The sequence below is a fragment of the Stigmatopora argus genome, chromosome 1 (genome assembly GCF_051989625.1).
Source record: "Stigmatopora argus isolate UIUO_Sarg chromosome 1, RoL_Sarg_1.0, whole genome shotgun sequence".
Classification (NCBI taxonomy): Eukaryota; Metazoa; Chordata; class Actinopteri; order Syngnathiformes; family Syngnathidae; genus Stigmatopora; species Stigmatopora argus.
In genome coordinates this window covers 15100529-15118956 of record NC_135387.1, presented here as the reverse complement: position 1 = coordinate 15118956, position 18428 = coordinate 15100529, and the positions used below count along the sequence as shown (strand labels likewise).

Genomic DNA, 18428 nt, shown 5'->3' with positions numbered 1-18428 from the left:
CATTTAAATAATCTGCAATTGGTGAGAAGTGATGCTGCTCTACTGCACAAGAGTGTAAATGACAAGTGAAAAATGCTTTATGCCCATATTCATCGCCGCTTTGAGAACCTGGTCCGGATAACAAGTAGAAGAATCTAATAGTTGTTGAGTGACAGCATTGAGACTGTGTTGTGCCACTTAGACCTATTTATAATGGATCAGAGAGACTCCATGGACTACAAACACTAAACGAAAGTGACTGACTGACAGTCAGGAGACGACCCCGTGGGGCTTGGACATGAGAGAAGAACTCCATAATTGGAGAAAGGGGAAGAAGGGGGAGGTGACCGAGGATGGCAAATGAGACAAAAGTTAACTTCAAAATTAATCCTTTGCATTTTTTTAGGACGGAATATAACTGGTTGTGAAGTCTTCTCAGATTTACTCCCTTCTACATTTTAACTTTCTGGAAAGAGCAGCCTAATTCGTCAGAGAAAATTGTATTCTCACCACGGTAATGTGGGGCAGCTGGAAATTCTATTCCAATCCATTTATTGGTCCATTTTGGAAGCAGAGATGACTTGGGGGACGTTTTATCTTAATGACCGATGATGTGACGAGATGTATGGCGAAGGCACGAAAGCTGGAAAAGGTCTCAGTGACAGGAGTGGATGAAATTCACCTAGAATAACTCAGGTTTTTGATATGACGTTATACTCTTAATTCTTTTCTTCATTATCTGAGGGCCATGGACAATGTTCCCTCTAAGATGCGCGCGTGCGCAATTGCGCACTACTCTCGTCTTCTCTGCGCACAGCATATCATATGGAGCGCACAAAATAAAATCCCTTTTTTTAAATTTTTATTTATTTATTTATTTATTTTAGCTGTGAGGCCGCTGCGCGAACCACTCATCCACCGGGCCGCCCATTCATAGATATTAATCCTAACATTTTATTATTACTAAATCATTTATGTGTAGTAGACATGCACCTGCTTATGGCAGGTGTAATACTGGTGTGTGCCCATAGCGAGCAATGACGACGTTGCTCACACCAGTACTCAGTGTGCTCAGGGAGGTTGTCTCTCTGCCCAGACAAACAAAAAATGAGAGGGAACATTGGCCATGGACAGCTCCCACGAATTGGGTTTAAGAAGGACGGAAGATGTGGTACCATGGTGGTAGACAGCAAGAAGGCATATAAATTTCTCCTGACTTTTTGAGCTTTATGTAAAAAAAACAATGTAAAGTTCTTCAACAAAGAACCGCCCAAGTCTAGTTCTGGTTCAACTAGAAGAACCCATTTCAGGATGCATGAGGAAAGAGAGGATGGATCTGAAATCTCCCATTATTAGCAAGATTTTTTCAGCATAAGTGATAATGTCGCAGGTGGCATTATGGTTGAGGGAATTGAACTTAAGGGCCCCCCAGTCAGAGTCCAAATACAATCTCTGTCACTGATTGAGGAAAAGCAAGCAAATGACTTGAGGTAAAGGATGCTTTCACCTTGTGAGCGTTCTTGTCTGTGTGCACGTGAACACCTGCTTCAGAGTCGTCTCCTCATCCGGAGGTGAGGAGATCGATAACCAACTGAATCTTGATACAGAAAATCTCCTCGCCGTCTTGATCCTCGTGGGCATCGGACTGTGTGCATTCTGTCAGTGTTGGTTTCCATGGTAACGCATAGAAAAAGCAAGTCTGCGTGCTGTGGGGGTTTAAAGGGGTACACTGGGGCTGCTGGATTATGACCAATGGTGTGTGTAGTCAGGGTGCTGACAGAGCAAAACACACACACATACACACACGCTCATGTCTTTATAGCGTGTCCCCTGTGCATGAATATGGTAGCCCCCTCTAATTGCCCCTCTGTTGCTCCATTCTACAGGGTGGAGGTAGGCTTTTGGGGGGGAGGTCTGAGTGATGGAGAGAGGGTGAGGGGGTGAGAATGTGAAGGGACATGTTGCCACAGGCTGTCTGTAAACGTTATACCCCCTTCTGGCAACCCCCCCTGCCGAAAAAGCCTGGGAGATGAGCGGCAGGTCAGCAGGTGGTCACTGCCTTGCTTCTCATCTGTCCACTTTCTAAATGATGCATATTCAAACGCAGTGTGCGGGAGGTGGTGGGGGGGGTTAAAGGAGGGGAACCCCTCCCTTTTCATTCAGATGAGCAGTCAATGACAGGAGAAGCATTTGCCGGGAAAAGCCCCCTGCACCCACCCTTCCCAACCTCGACCGCTCACACCACGCCACCACTCAGCGTGAGGGGGACATATGGCGTCAACAGCGGGATGGCGCGTGCCGTGATAGTTGAAATTGGCAACATGAGAAAGGGAAGGAAAAAAAACCTTAAAACCTTCACTGTACCTCCCAAGCGTGAAGAAGAGGGAAAAGTGTAATGAGTCTGACCTCCGATGTGTTCCTTTGACCGATAATGTCACTTTTGGTCGAGTTCTCTTTTATTTTGATTAGCTCCTTTCATGTTATTGCATTATTTGTTTCGAAGGCTCTTATTTGAAGTGTCTCTCAGGGAGGAGTATGAAACATTGATGAGTGACAAGGTCCTTAAAATTGATGGAACATTTTAGTTGTATGTAATAATTGAAAGCCTTTTCCATCCTCCTGATTCATTTTTATATTTTGCTCTTTTTTTTTTCCTTCTTAAGAGACGTGCCCCTTTGTTCAGCATCCCTCCCACTCATGCTTGCTATCCCTGGCGCCCAATTGGCTCGCCTCGTAGTAGCTTCAGCCAAAATGATGTCATTAATTATTCGGGAGATTTGAGATTATGTGATTAAACGTGCCTTGTGGAACATGTCACTATGTTATTCTGCACTCTTCCTCGTTGCTAGTCCTTGATTGGATTGTGATTGTAAAGAACGCCTGCAAACAAATTAAACAGAATCATGCATTGCTAATATAATAAAGGAATATTTAGCTTTGTTTTTTTTGTTAGTTGCCACCATGGATAGCCAACTTTTAAAAAATGTTTGCAGTAACAATTAAGATGCTTTTTTTTTAGATCCTTTGAAATATTTTTTTTATAAAGCTAGAAAATAATGAATGTAAAATATCTCAAATTAAGACAAAAATCTGTACTCAAATAAGATTGCACAAGCAGCACATACTTTAACAAAAGTGTTAACTTATTGTTAAAATTCCACTATTTTCAAGGCCTTATGTTTTCAAAATGTATTATTTTTTCATTCATTCATTTTCTGAACCATTTATCCTCTCAAGGTTCATGGGGGGTGCTGGTGCCAATCCCAACCAACTATGGGCACAAGGCAGGGGATACCCTGAAATGGTGGCCAGCCAATCGGACGGCACAAGGAGACGGACAACCATTCATACATACATAGGGGAAATTTAGGGTGTTCAACCAACCTAATCTGTATGTTTTTGGGATGTGGGAGGAATCTGGAGTAGCCAGAGAAAACCCACGCAAGCTCAGGTAGAACAATCAAACTCCATACAGCGAGACCTGGGATCGAACCCACGATCTCGGAACTATAAAGTTGACACGCTAACCACTCGTCCACCAGACCGCCATTTCATGTTTAAAATATATATTAAATTGACATGAAATGCAAGGACACTTGCAAGGTGCTTTCTGCATGCAAATTCTGTCTTAATTCAATTAACATACTATTTATCGGACAAAATTGTTTAATACGTCAGCCAGCATCCCAATACAGATTCATATTCCACTTTGTAAACTGCTGTAACTTCTTATATGTTTTAGCCCACAAGGACGGTTCTCAAAAACAGAGAACACACCAGCCATAAAGATAAGAGAAAGCTAAAAATGTCAGCGGCAGTGAAGAGTTGTGTTTTTTTTCACCCAGTGAACACACAGAAACACACACTGTGGTCCAAAGCAAACAACTCAGACTGCCTGATTCAAATGAGGGGAGGGCGGGGAGTCAGTGCGCTTTGTAGGCCAGATGTGCGACGTATTTTACACAGTAGCTGACCTAAATCATGGAATAGAAAGAGTGAGAGGTTGGCAAAAGCCAGAGTGTAAAAGGGAGGAAAATAGGATGGGCAGATCAACTCGGGGGTAAGACTAAGGGTAGGAGGGGGGGAAAATTGAAGAATGAAAAATAAGAATACAAAACGTTGGCTGTGTAAGAGATGAAGTAGGTGGATGATGATAGTCAGGCTGAAATTATGCAGCTTCTGCGATATAAATATCTGAGCTTGTTAGTCTTTTCCTCTGCTACATTTTCACTGAAACTTCATTCCACTACACAAACATTACTGTCCTATTGCAGTGTGAGTAGGCATTTCAACCAGGCATAATATAGAAATTTCACTGTTTGAGCAAATTTGACACTAAACTATTTAAATTTAGAAGAAAAAAAGTATGCCTAATAAATCACATTTATAACTTGAAATAACAAAATACACAATTGTGAACAGTCATGGGCAGACCTTGTCAATTCGACACAGCAAGGCTGGAACATGGGATTGAATCCTTGAACGGACTTGCCGCCCTTTGACTTTGCACATCAATCTAAATGTATGTAATATAGCTTTCACTTTTCATAATATCACGTTAGGCCCGGTGGGCAATGGTTAGCGCATCGGCCTCACAGTTCTGGAGTCGAGGATTCGATCGCAGATCGGTCCTCACCGAGTTTGCATGTTGTGTCCGGGCTTGTATGACTTTTCTCTGATTCAGGGTGTCCCCCACCTGGTACCCAAAGTTGGTTCCAGCACCCCAAGCCACCCTTGCACGGTTCCGAACACAAATGAATGATTCAAACTTTGTTCTCTAAAATTGTAACCGGACATAAGATTATGAAAGGTGTGAGAAATTTGACATTTCTGTAACTCCACTGTTTTCTATCAAATTAAAGTGTACAGTCATACTGAGCTTTTACCAATAGACAACAAAAGTGATTAAAATTTGTCTGTTCGATGAAAAGATGTCATTCATATTCTGTGCTATATTATTACGTACAGTAAATTGGATAACTGCAGTACAGAATAAATTGTTTTTTGTATTATGACACAGATTTAAAAACAACAACTAAAAGCGGCTGTCATGGTCTGTTCTATGATTTGCCGATAGTGATTGGACTCAATTCAAAGGGCACGCATATTGAAAAAGCACATCTTTGTTTGAAAAGTGCCTCGGCTATCACGCAGTCTGTCTGCTTGGCACAGCGCAAATCCCAATTGACACCTTCACAGAAATTGGATCAATATCAAAGCCAGCAGAAGCGAAAATGGTCTTATTATTCGGGTTCAATATTTCATTTGAAATGCGTTAAATTAGCAGTAATTCCCAGAAAAAGCCACTCTCCCAAATCGCTGTATATAGGTAGAGATCAACCGGTATCATGGGGGCGAGTGTAAAATACAAGCGTCTATTGGGTTGGATTATCACATCATTGTCGCAGTAAGGAACGGCGACCTTCAGATTCATTCTTGGGGATAAAGAACACGCGATTAATGCAAACGTGCGCCTATTAAAGCACTTCAAGTAGTCAGTTATACTAACATGCAAGTCAAGGGAAGCACTGGCTTGACATCCTAATTGGAGTTAATCCCAGCAGTCTCTCTGTGACGAACGAGACCTCCGAACGTAATCGCTTACAGAGAGCACGGCCTTGAGTCGGGCATTAGTGCTAGACATGAGGAACATTTCCATCTTGTATTCCTTATGGGTATCTCCAGACAGCCCAACCTTCTTGCACATTTACATTTCTGCTCCGTTTTACATTTTTTGGCGCCGTTTATCTAAACTGCAGTGAGTGGGATTGGTAAACGTCCAAAAAGAAGGAATTGCTGTAAAAAGCTTTTCAAGGAAGGTGATTATTGCCTCAAATGCCGAGAGAATAAGAGGAAGCCTCAATTAGAGCCCATTTGCCACCTTTTAACTAGCAAGGTTGAGCTATTTACTTCAAGAATTCTATTTGCCGGGAATGTTTGTCTTGATTATTTCCTTGAGAGACTCACCGATGCTGCTTTAATTGTATACTTTCACATGAAACCACTTTTCACCTGTCTTATTCTGAATTCAGCATTCCTAAAACCCATAACTGTCCAGTATTCAGGATAGAGATAGAGAGAGAGATAGAATAGAGAGAATAGAGACAGAGATAGCTTTTATTGTCATTATACTAGTATAATGAGATTTAAAGTGTATGTATATGCATGTGTATGTGTATGTATGTGTATATACATATATATACACATACATACACGTATATATGTATATGTGTATATGTATATAAATATATATATATACACACACATACACACACACATATATATAAATAAAAAGATTATCTACAAAAAAAATGTTTACTGGCAGTATTTAAGGTACAAATGAAATCATAGCATTGCTGGAACATGAAGGCTCTAATCACAACTTGCAGTACATTCATTCGGAATTTGTGAGGAAGGCAGTGTACCCTGAGGGAACCCCACGCAAGCAAAAGTTTGTTCAACTTGACATGTCTCTGTATTTTCCTAGTCTTCTTTTCTTCTCAAAAAGTCCCATTTTCTGCAATTCCTCCATCCCCCAGTGTCATAGTAGTCTATCTCCAGTATAACGTGCGTATAAATAGCTATGGTGACAGCCATCCAGACACCACCAAACTCAGAAAATACAGCAGATCTCCTTACAAGTTCACTAAGACAGCGATTTGAAAATAACAACTCACCAGCAACACTCGGGAAATGTCATTTTGTAAAGAAAGACACATGTGACAACTCACAAAGAGGTCTGCTGAAGAGAAACGTTGTAGAGGGACAAGTGGTGTTGGCCATAAATGATGAGTTAGTGGAATAAAGTAGATTTTAGATGAAATGCGATGTCACTATCACTGCCATTAGCCACAAAAGACATCCCCTCTACACACACACACACACACATACACACACACATTTTTTCTACTTGGACAAATGCTGCCACTTTAGTTCTTTTTCAGAAGAAAAATCTAAAGCGATTCCACTATAAAATCTCGTTGACAACTAGAGCATTTAGTTTGATGGTTTAAATTTGGACTAGCGGGTACATCCTGTATCTGTTTTTGATCTTACAGCAGGGTCGTCGTCGGGAGTGGTCTGGTACATTTGGCTGATGAAGCCAGAGTGTGTACAGCAGAACATCTGCTGCAGATTAGGCCAGGCCGCGTTCGTGCCTTTCTGAAAACCATACAGACTGCCAGACCTACGTGAGATGCACATCGGTTAAACCTTAGTCACCAATCGATGAGCAGAACAAACCTTCTTTCCCCTCCCTTTCTTCACATAAAAAAATTAAATGAATAAAAAAACTTTTGATTAGGCTTTCATAAGAGAACTAGTAATGGCAAGCTAATTCCTCCCAAGGGCAGAGAAAAGACCATCTGGGTTCAAAACAAGCAGTCTGGCCTTGAGCACACTACGGTAGTCGACAGTAATTAGGAAGAGGTGGAATCTTAATTTAAAATCATTTCATTCAATTCCTAATTTATTCCATTAGCAGAGAACACAGACTTCAGCAATCTCTTTGTCGGACATACGGGAAAAAAAGATAAGGACGCACAACTTATTCAAAAACTCCTAGGAGTGTAAAACGGATTCCCCTTGATGAACATTGCAAAGTTTCACATCGTGCTGTGATTTGTCGGTCAATATTGGACCCAAGTGGAAATGCAATTAAAACCACAGTGCATAGGCAAGTAAGGCGGTCTGCTAGGGCACCAAATTGCTTTGGGGGGGAAAAAGAATACTCTTGTACTCATGTCACTAAATGCCATTTCAAAATATGCTAAATATAAAAAGTTATATTATCTTAATTATTTTCAAAATGACTAAATCCGTGACCATGAGTCAGCATAAGAATTGGGATAAAAATTTAATTTGGTAAGTATATTTTAGAGATGTATACAGATTACTCCTCTAATCATATTTTTGTGTCAGCGCTGATTTATTTCATTGTTGGAATAAAAAGTGCTACTCCTTTGTTACTCGCGGACGGGTCAGAATATAATTTGGTAGCCATATTGTAATTACGTATCCACATTGATCCTCAAAGCCCTATTTTAAATATTTTTTATTAGTTAATTATATGAAGTAAATGACATTTGTTACTTTTAAATTCCAAGTAGACCATTTGAGAGAGCCAAGCAGTTGCATCTCATTTGGAACTTTTTTTGTTTCGTGCCTTTTCATCTTCATTTTGTTCCATAAGTTTGACAAACAAAATCATGTCTGTTGTGAGCTAAGCAACTGAATACATTGAATCATCAGCTGAGAGCTAAAATCATCGACTCCAAAGTAAACACTGTCACTCTTTGTACCTTTTGCCTCCTCGCTTCTTCACTCACTCTTTTCTCACTTTTCCTACTACACTCCCACCTCGCTTTTATTCTCAAGGGCGTCCCTGACCTCATTCATTCATCTTTCTTCACAACACTGGAGAAGCTATTACTCTACGTTCTCCAGTCTCTCTCGTTTTTCCCCTTTATTCCTTGCACTTTCCAGACCCCCCACTAGCACCCCTCCACATCTTCCTCCACCTCATTTAGTACTCCCTTTCACTGGTTCCCCTCTTGCTTTGTCTCGCTCCAACCTATTGCCCGAGGCTAGTGATTGACAAGCAAGCGGAAGGCTTGTAAAAATGGGACCTTTGGATTGATGGTGCTAGCAGATGGTGATACTGTACCAATACTGAGATATTCACTATCACACATGTACATATTGTATGAATACACTACTACTTTCCTTATATATTTACTCAACATATATTAAATTGTAGAGCAAGTACCAGTATCAGGGCCAACATTAACTGATTGTTAACGCCCAGTCCATTGCTGATTATTCTGCGATATCCTTATATCTCGTACTATTTGGTTGCTTTCAGGCCTTAACTCATTCACTGCAATTGATAATTACAGACATCAAATCGATTTCAAACTTCAAGTGGGAAAGCTGGTATTTGGATTGGATTGGATAACTTTATTCATCCTGTATTCGGGAAATTTCATTGTGACAGTAGTAAGAAAGGGCATAGTTATAAGTTAGACAGTACAGTCAATGGCCGCAGAACAACAAAGCAAAAGCACAAAGTACAAAGCAAATCAAAGTCAATGGGATCATTAAGAATCACCAAATCATTAAGACAGAAAAGCAGCAAAAACACAAAAACGAGCTACGAGTTTCGGTAGCAAAAACGGATAGACTCAAAAAGACGTAAAGTTGGACAAAAACTGGAATGATCAGGAATGATTCAATGATCAGGTGTCACTGTGATTGGCGTTGGAGGCGCATCTGATCCAATTTGCCTTGGCAGTGATCATTCGAACCGGTAAAATTGGATTTGACGTCTACCGCCATCAATGCAGCAAATGAGTTAATTCTAAAAACAAATAAAATTTTCAACCTGATTTTTCTCATCTGATCAAAAAAAAGTTAGTAGAAGTAGTAACTTCACTGACTTCAAGATGCACATGGAAATACAAAGAAATTCAAAAATTATATCTACATGATACTTGTTTTATGATAATCAGACGGACAACTCTTTTTAGATACACAACATGAGAAGACTCAATATGCAAGTGAATAATGTACATATACATTTATTTCGTTTTGGAAAGTTGGTGAGAAAATTAACGTATTAAAGCAACAATTTACTAGTTGAGCCCTCTTGAGTTTTAATTGCTGGCAATAAGGCACAAGAAAAAAAATGAGTTTGACACCCTTGAATTAAAACAGACTGAGCGCAAAAGCAATCAATTTCATGGGAGAGTTACTGTCAGCCAGTATAGTACCAGATGTAACTAAGTTTGGTAGTAGTGTTGGACTTACCTATTTGTTTTCCTTTCCATGCAGGTAAAATCCAGCGAGTATGTCCTAGGAAATACCACCTAGACCTTCCCAAAATGTTCTAAACAGCGGTAATCTAAACTGCTATTATGCATATAAGAAATGATTTGTTTTTATTTGCTTTTTTAATGAAGTTGCTTTCTCCACAGGAGTCACATTTTGCACACTTCCTCCTCCTTGATTGGACTTCCTGTCACTCATTTTGAAATCTTGATCCTCCTATAACAGTATTGTACAGTTTTGCATTTTTAATGGCATGGCATTAAATATAGTAGATGAGTTCATTCCAAGGCACAAACAGCAATTTCCAGTGTTTGCATCAAGATTTAGGTGCAATCTATATCTGAAAACATATTGCCCCCCTGTGGTGAAACTTATACACTGCCGTTTTAAGTCAATTGCCGGGGTAAACCAGAACTGTAGTCACAAAAAAGACGCGGTTTTGAGAAATGAGGGTGATAATAAAAACAGACAAAAATCCTTCTTCTGTTTTAATACTATGAGCATAGATGCACAGGCCAATAACAGTTATAGTGAATGCACCATCATTTTTTCAAATTTCCCTCCATTACCCTTGTCATGAAAACAAGAAAGGGTTATTTAAAAATATAAACAAGTTAGGCATATCAACATTTGAATTTCATGCAGTGGTAGGTGACATTTATTCAAAATTCCGTTTGAAAAATAAGGATGCCACATAATAGCTGAAGTGAAATGGATCACTTTGTAATATAATTGATTAATAATGAATTTTGATGTTCCCCCTCCCATCCATTTATAAATAATTATTTAGAAAACAAAAATCTTCATATACAATATATTCATGCTTTTTCGTGCATTAACTTGATGGCCTGACTAGACTAAAAGAAATCATACGAAAATGTCTATTTAGAAGATTCATACTACATCTTGGATAACTTTGCTGTACAGGCCTGTTTATAAATTGTATAATAAATATTTGTCTGGTATACATAAATTGAAGGAAGCTAAATCACATGAATTTGGGAATATGGCTCATCATAAGCAGGTTTTTGTGCTGAGACAATGAAATATTCGTATACTTGGCACAAAGACTAGGGTTCAAGATTGAAATATGGCATCACATTAAAAAGAGATTGAAACTACTGTAAGGTGTGTTTAGGTGCACAACTCATTGGCTTCAGGGGAATGGGAATGAGGCCACATCACATTGATTTGAGATATTAAAACAGATATGGAATAAAAATGGAACACAACGCTACAGGCGAGTGGCAGGTAGGGCCGACCGAGCAAGACACAGAATATGGAGGCTAAAGTTGCCGAATGGGTGGAAGGTTGAGGGTTTCCAGGGCGCTGTGGTAGAGCTCCCGCAAAGCTCTCAAAAGATAGAGGCGGCAAAACATCTGGTTGAAGAGATGAGGCAATGGCTCCTGGGAGAGAGAAAAACAGAAAAATCCCTCTAACATTACTCAGCAAGAACATAAATCTAACATACAATGGAACCTACTACAGTACTTGGAAGGACACAAGTGATATTCACACTGGTTAAATCTATTTTAACTCAAACAAATGTCTCACAAATAATTATAATTTTAGTCAAATGCACTCGAATCAAAATAAAATAAAAACATAGGGAGAGATAAGGGAAAGGATGTATTAAAGATTCAACAGTTATTGGTGACAGTCTTCTAACGCTTCTATAAAGAACTCCAAACATGGCCTCACCCCCAAGACGTGGACTCTGTTGTAATACGAGCTGAAGTCTTTACTGAGAGACACCAAAAACTTGCAAATCTGAGCGTTGGGAGAGAAATAGCAATTCAATAGAAGGTTTCACATTCAATGTGAATTCTCCAAACCGGTTATCTTCTGACCTGTTCCGTTTTCAGGCTGACGCGAGCCCCTGCCCCTTCACTGTCCAACGCTTGTCCTGATTGGTCCAGCAACTCAGAGAAGGGAATGAGGTAATTGAAGAGTAGGAGCCACTCTCCCTGAAAAAAAAAACATTCCCCACCAGTTCGTTCAGTAGTATCAAAAACAGTTGAGTTGGAAAAAAATGTTTTGATTCCATAAAATTTAGGACAGCATACCTCTTCTTTGAGGGCAGAAAAGTCCAGTTCTGAACTATCAGGAATTTCTGGGTACAAACCTGCAAAAAATGCAATATCATCATATCTGGAATAACCACGTTTTTTTGTTTTTTTGTTTTATGGAGGTTTTTAACACCACTTATCCCGGTGAGGGACGGGGGTGTTTGGGGCTACCCCAGGTGACCACTAGACTGACCGCCTGTCTGTCACAGGGTACATAAAGAGACAGACAACCATCCACACTGCCACCGAGCGGGAATCGATTCCATGCTTGCCCGCACCGAAGTCAATTACAGATGCTTGTTGTAACACACACACACACACAAACACACAAACACACACACACACTGGACTCTGCTCCAGAAGTAGAAGCTGTTCCGCCTAGTCGTCATGGTAACAAAATCTGCAGTCCCACACTTGCAGTTGCTCACAGCAAAACAACAAAATGCAAAAAAATCTACTGTAATTCTTGTTGATAGGGGTGGTGATTTGAGAAAAAAAGCATATCTTGTCTACCTGAGAATTGTTTTAAATTGCCCCCCCAAAAATGTATTTTAAAAAAAAGTGTAGAAATAAGGAACTTATTGATGTGCTACATGAAAAGAGTCACTTGTAGTTAAAGTGCAACTGGGTACTGTTAAATATAACATGAATGAAAAGAGATTCATACATTTATCGCAACTCATAATTAAACTCACTAGTGCCTCAATGTACTGCATTTGTCATTTGTTTTTTTTGTGTAACATTGTACTTATTGTTCTATTTATTCATTATTTGTTTTAGTGTTGTGTTCATGAGTTTCACAAATGATGAATGTGTGTCTTGAGCAATTTAACAACCTGAATTCATGCAGAAAATGCATTGAATTATGAGGCGTCCTGTCATTTTTTGGGACAAATATAAAGTATTTTAAGTGCACCGTATGATCCGGAAAAAAAAAAACATAACTTCACCTTTCTCCACTCCTCGATCGTAGCTATCAAATAATGTGTGCAGTCTTGCGCAGTTGTACATGACAAACACGCCGCCTCTTGGCCCTTTGGTAGATACGCCGCCTTCTGTCTGGACATCCAGCGTTACCTGAAATGTGGATTCACACATATCCAGGGGTTATTATTATTATTTAAGAATCAAATACAATCGTACCTCTACTTACGAAATTAATTGGTTCCAGAACTTTTTGGGGAAAAAAAAATTGGAAATTTTTTTCTCAATAAAATAACGGATAAGGAAACGCATTTACTTTTTGAGGGATTTCGTAACTTGGATCTTTTTCGTATCTCGAGTCACTCATTTGCATATAAAAAATGGTGTAACCTGAAAATTTTAGTACATAGAAGAATTCGTAAGTAGAGGTATGACTGTATTTTAAAATGCCCGTGTATGGACATTTCAAGACTTTATCTGTCATTTAGTTGAGTAGAGTAAATAGAGTAAAATGGGTCCTGTTTTCTCGGTAGCCATCATGGGCCATTAATTGGCCAATTTTCCAAAAGTCTGTTAAACATTTACAATAATTCCATATCTGTACGAAAGACGGCGTGGTATTGCGGACTCACTGGACTGGTGTGGACTGTCGAGAGTAGTTCAAATCTGATTGTGGCAGAGCTCATTACCCTGATGATGTCATCCCATGTCTGACCTACAAAATGTGAAGGGAAAATACAGTTCATTTATTCCAGCTACGGTTAACCGTGACTGTTACACACATGCGCACGCACATACCTTCTACTTGATCCCCATACTTCATCTCTGAGGCCTCCTTCATTTGACCTCTTCTAAGCCTGTTGAAAGGGAAACAGAAAAAACATTTAATTAAAGGGGGTGTGGTGCATTCAAATTTGAATGTTTTAATCATCCGATATGGTCATTGCCTGATTAAAAACACTGGTGTTTTTCTAACACCTTTCACCTAGGTTTTGAAAAATCTTTTATCTGCCAGTAGGAGCAACTGAAACACTCTGTGGTCCGATGTCCGCCTTTTTCCCAGATCCTTCCTCTGCTCTGACGTGTGTCACGTCCTTCCCTCCACCACGTGCCCCCCCACCTCCTTGGGGGCCCGCCTCAAGACAAATTGCAACTCATGCGGCAGCTTAGCTAACACTTAGTACTTGGGCAGACTCCAAGTCGAAAGGACACACTGAAAGTTTTATAATTGAATCATTTTCCAATTTTTTTAAGAGGAAAGGTATTTTTTTAATGCATAGGACAAGGACCTCTTTTAACACTACTGTTGGATGATTCACATGCCTATATTTCACTCTCCTCCAGACTTAAGGAAAATGTCAATTTCTATAATATACTCAAACGTCAGACCTCGAAAAGCAAAAGTAAGAATGTTGTAGTGATGGGGTCACATAAGGAAGGGACGGAGTACGTAACAAGTTTCTCAAAGAGACAAAATTACCACTTTTGGGTGTCAGTCGCTTGTGAATTTTTTCACTAATCAACTAAAGGCAAAATTGCGAGCCGAGTGTGCTTTAAATTATACCATATGCTTAAAAAAACACGGGTGTGCACCTCCACCCCCCATTCACTGTCAGTGAGGGCAATAGACGTCTAAGCCATTTGAACTCGCAGGACTGACAGTCAATAATTTTGTTTCAGTGCCATTTGAACTGAAAGAACTTGGCAGTGAATAACCACTAGAAGTCCTCTTTGTCAAAATGGATTGGACGTCTATTGTTGTCAGTGAGTGCGTTTTAATAGAGGGAAGGAGTTTTCTAGGTGCACTCTACTTCATAAATCCAAAGTAGTAAATTCTAATAAGGAGAGAATTTGTAATGAGAAGGAATGAGAGGAGAAATGCTCATGATGATGTCTTACTGCAAGTACTGTGCAGCTGAGAGTTGAGAAGCAGGTGTCTTGACAGGTCCACACACCAGATGTCTCTGCACACACCCAAGAGCACGAGATAAAAATAGCAACTCAAGTTAGTGCCCTGTGTGTGTGTGCGCGCGTGTGTGGTTACCTGAGTGTGCATCGCCCCACTGGCTCTCCACAGCATTGCTATCTGCTGCTGGCGGAACTCATCCTGACAAGAAGTCACGTGCAAGGTGGTTGCCGTGATAACCTACAAAATGTTGTGTAGATGTCATCGGTTTATGGATCTGTTGTGGACCTTTATGTACGTATGTGTGGTGTCTTACTGTGCAGTCGGCTGCGGCGAGATCCAGTTGTGCCAGATGGGAAACACTGTCTCTGTGGACTGAATGCATTTGCACCAATAAAAGGCAGGTTTCAGGGGACACACTGCTTAATTAAGTCATCAATCTAACCCTTCCGTTCCATGTGAATTATTCTCTAATGGAGACACTCTGGACTATTTTATACTTCCATTACATGATGTGTATTTTATTTTTTTACATTTTGACAAAAAGTTTCCTTATTCCCTTGTAAAATAGCAATGAATTCAAATCCAGCCATAATGCTTATAGTGTATGCGGTCCATTTAGAACAACCTCAGGTTACAGTAGACTCACCTGTGCATGTTCCGAGGCTGGGATCGTATCCTTGCAAGCCCTCGTCCTGAAACACTCGTTTTAAGTTTATCCTGATTGCTCCTTCATTCTCGACTTTGTCTACATTCTTCTTGCCCGGCCCGCCGTTCATCCTCCTGTCCTTCTCAATTTCCCTCTCTCGGTATGCTGACTTTTCCAGCGCATCCTGAATCTTCTCCTCTCGCTCCTCGTTGGTCCAATTGTCGGGGAATGTAGGCCAGTCGATTCCCAGAGCGCGAAGGAAGTTGACAATGACGCTGTCTTTGGGCAGCAGAGGGCACATAGACACTGTAAACCTGAAATAGTGGCCAAGAAAGAACAGTCATAGGCTGCACATATCACATTTGGTCTAGTACTCAAGAGAAAATTGAAAAGATACTTTTCCCTGGACAAATATTTTAAAACAATATCTATACTTTAAAACAACAACAAAAAACATCTCTACTGAGCAAAGCACCCTCCTCACAATACGTAATAGTCTATGGGAAACCTTCCACGTTCTGTTCCCAGAGTTGAAGTGGCGATGATTACGCTACCCTTGCTGAAAAACGCGGGGGGTGGGAATGACTTTTGTCCCAAGGGCCATTCAGAGAGATAATCCACAGCCTTCAATAGCCACTTGTCCGCCCGTGCAGGAGCCTTCCTAAACCCACTCAGAGCCATGTGCATGCACACAACTCACTGTTGGACATTCCTTGCCTGTTAGCAGTTTTTATTCATGTGTATATACTGATAAAGTGACTAATGTTTTTGAATTGCGGCGACTGAGACACTTTTTTTAATTAAAATGATGGTGCCCCGGTGGAGGAGTGCTCAGCACGTCAGCCTCGCAGTTCTGAGATCTAGGGTTCAATCCCAGGTTCGGCCCTTCCTGTGTGGAGTTTGCATGTTCTCCCCAGGCCTGCGCAGGTTTTCTCCGAGTACTCCGGTTTCCTCCCACATCGGAAAAACATGCATGCTAGGCTATCTGAACACTCTAAATTGCCCTTAGATATTGGATTGGATTGGATTGGATTGGATAAATTTATTTGTCCCGTATTCGGGAAATTTCATTTATATGAGCATGATGGGAGCATGACTCCTTGTGCCCTGCGATTGGCTGGCCACTACCTCTGCCCTGGTACACCAAGTTGGTTTGGATAGGCTGCAGCACCCCTGCGACTATTGTGAGTTTAAGCGGAAATTCAATCTAACTTACCCTTGTCCTCTCAACAGTGCCCCCGTGTGGTCGGCCAACAGAATGGTCCTAAGTTGTCCCAAAGTAAGGCTGTCCGGAGTCGGGGGTTCCGGTTTGGGGTGCAGGGCCGGACAGTTGAGCACCACGCAGCCTTGCCTCTGCTCAGGAGGTGTCAGGTACTGCGTCAGGCCGCTCTCCAGTACAGCCCTGAAGGCTGCAGCACGGTCCACCCTCACCCTCAAGCCCTCATCCATTACTTCTCCACTTGCCACAGGGAGGACGCCACGGCCTCGAACAGATAGAATCCTGGACATCACTGCCAGAGGAACCTTTGTGGAAACAAAAATTGTTCATTAGTTCAATGTGTCCAAAGTCATTGTATAGTTCCTTGCTGGGGAGAGGGAAGTCTGGGCTTCCCAGCTGAAGCTGCTGCCCCCGCGACCCGACTTCGGATGAAGCGCAAGAAGATGAGATGAGTCCCTTGCTGTTGTTTTTCATCGGGGGTTTACATATTTTACAGTAGTTATTTGCAGGTATGTTTTTCCATACTTAGTTTCCAACCAGAATACGTAGGAATTATGCTTTAGTTTGCGTGTAGAAGGAAGTCCATCAAATTATATTTAATTTGTCTTGACTGAGAAGGTTGGTAGGGATCATTGACTCAATTTCACCTAGAATAGACTCCAGTCCACCCACGATGCTGTGCATTTTTTGTACATAAATAATTGCAATTGAGGATGACTGTTTGACCTATATTGTGATCAAGCACTCATGGGTATGTAATTATCGCCTCGAGCACACCGTTGGGTCGATCACTATGCTCTTTAACTATGGCCTCCTTAGTCAGTGTTTTTAAAAATGATTTTGTGGAGTGTACAGTTGATGTGATGACAGAATAATAACCCATGGCCTTTTTTGTTTTTGGAAAGTGACCCAACGTCTGTATTGGGTAGTTGTAACCATGTATTAAGTACTGTACAAGTCTTTATAAATTATTTTCATTTAGGAATTTTACTCTCCTTTTTTGGAAATGCTGCTGCATGATACTATATCAGAACCCCCGTATTAGCCATTTGGGGAAATTATAGAATAAAATAAATGTCAATTTTATTTTTATCATATCCTGGTAGCTATAAGTAGCAAAATCAAGGTAATTTATTATGGCTGGTTTTTACAGATCTGCATGTTTCCATATAGCTGAACGTGTCGGTAGAACACATTATCGCACAGCTTTTTAGGTAAATGGAACTGTGTTGTGCTTACATGAGTTTCTCCTGATAGTGTTTGTTGTTTAATTAATTACAGAGTTATAAACGGAAGGTAAGTGTTGTAAAGCCAGAAGCCAACCTGTCCGTCCGCAAAGAGCGTGTTGAACATGGAACTCGGTGAAAAGAAGTCTCGGGTTCGGAGGTTCTTGGCGCTGCTCTCCTTGAACCACAGCTTCTCCGGATCCGGGAACATCCTGTCGCCGTCTCTCCGGCCAGAGTCGACCGCACTACGGCGCGTGGGCCGCAGTGCGGAGCTCAGCGACCGGACCGTGGGAGTGATACGGAGGGGTGCAGACGAATCCTCGGCGTTCTCCATCGTTATCATAACAATACAAACGGGTGCATCTACAAGCACATCGACGCCATGCTGTTACATCTGTGGTCGAGGTGAGTGGAAATTTGGCTTCATTAAAGCGTGGGGGGGGGAAACACACACACACGAGAGCTCGTCGATGTCAATTATTGGCTCAAGTGGAAAAGGGGCGCATCGGGTGGGTGTTTTTTTTTGCCCAAGCGGAACTACTGACTCCAGTTTGTGTTCCGTTTCGAGAGCATTTCCGGGTTGGACAGAAGGAAAAATCACATAGACTCCGCCCCTCAAAAGGCAAAC

The 18428-nt window shown here is 41.0% G+C and overlaps 1 protein-coding gene across 1 annotated transcript; it reads right to left on the bottom strand.

Annotated features, from left to right (window-relative positions):
• Positions 1 to 10277: 10277 nt before the first annotated feature.
• dalrd3 (DALR anticodon binding domain containing 3) lies at positions 10278 to 18362 on the bottom strand. The gene is made up of 13 exons (XM_077608317.1): positions 17898 to 18362; positions 16572 to 16879; positions 15356 to 15669; positions 15023 to 15081; positions 14845 to 14946; positions 14700 to 14764; positions 13599 to 13657; positions 13433 to 13515; positions 12827 to 12953; positions 11874 to 11932; positions 11658 to 11774; positions 11509 to 11577; positions 10278 to 11213 (listed from the first exon to the last, which is right to left on the bottom strand). The coding sequence occupies exons 1-13, from the start codon at positions 18141 to 18143 to the stop codon at positions 11094 to 11096; spliced, it is 1728 nt and encodes a 575-aa protein (XP_077464443.1). The 5' UTR covers positions 18144 to 18362; the 3' UTR covers positions 10278 to 11093.
• Positions 18363 to 18428: the final 66 nt, after the last annotated feature.

Bases quoted from the DNA above. Each gene is read 5' to 3' on its own strand.
- dalrd3 (XM_077608317.1), bottom strand. From the start codon at position 18,143: ATGATAACGATGGAGAACGCCGAGGATTCGTCTGCACCCCTCCGTATC. The intron at 15,670-16,571 runs GTAAGTTAGATT...CCACTATTTCAG, and splicing joins GCACTGTTGAGAGGACAAGG to GTTTACAGTGTCTATGTGCC. The intron at 15,082-15,355 runs GTGAGTCTACTG...AAATGCATTCAG, and splicing joins CAGCCTCGGAACATGCACAG to TCCACAGAGACAGTGTTTCC.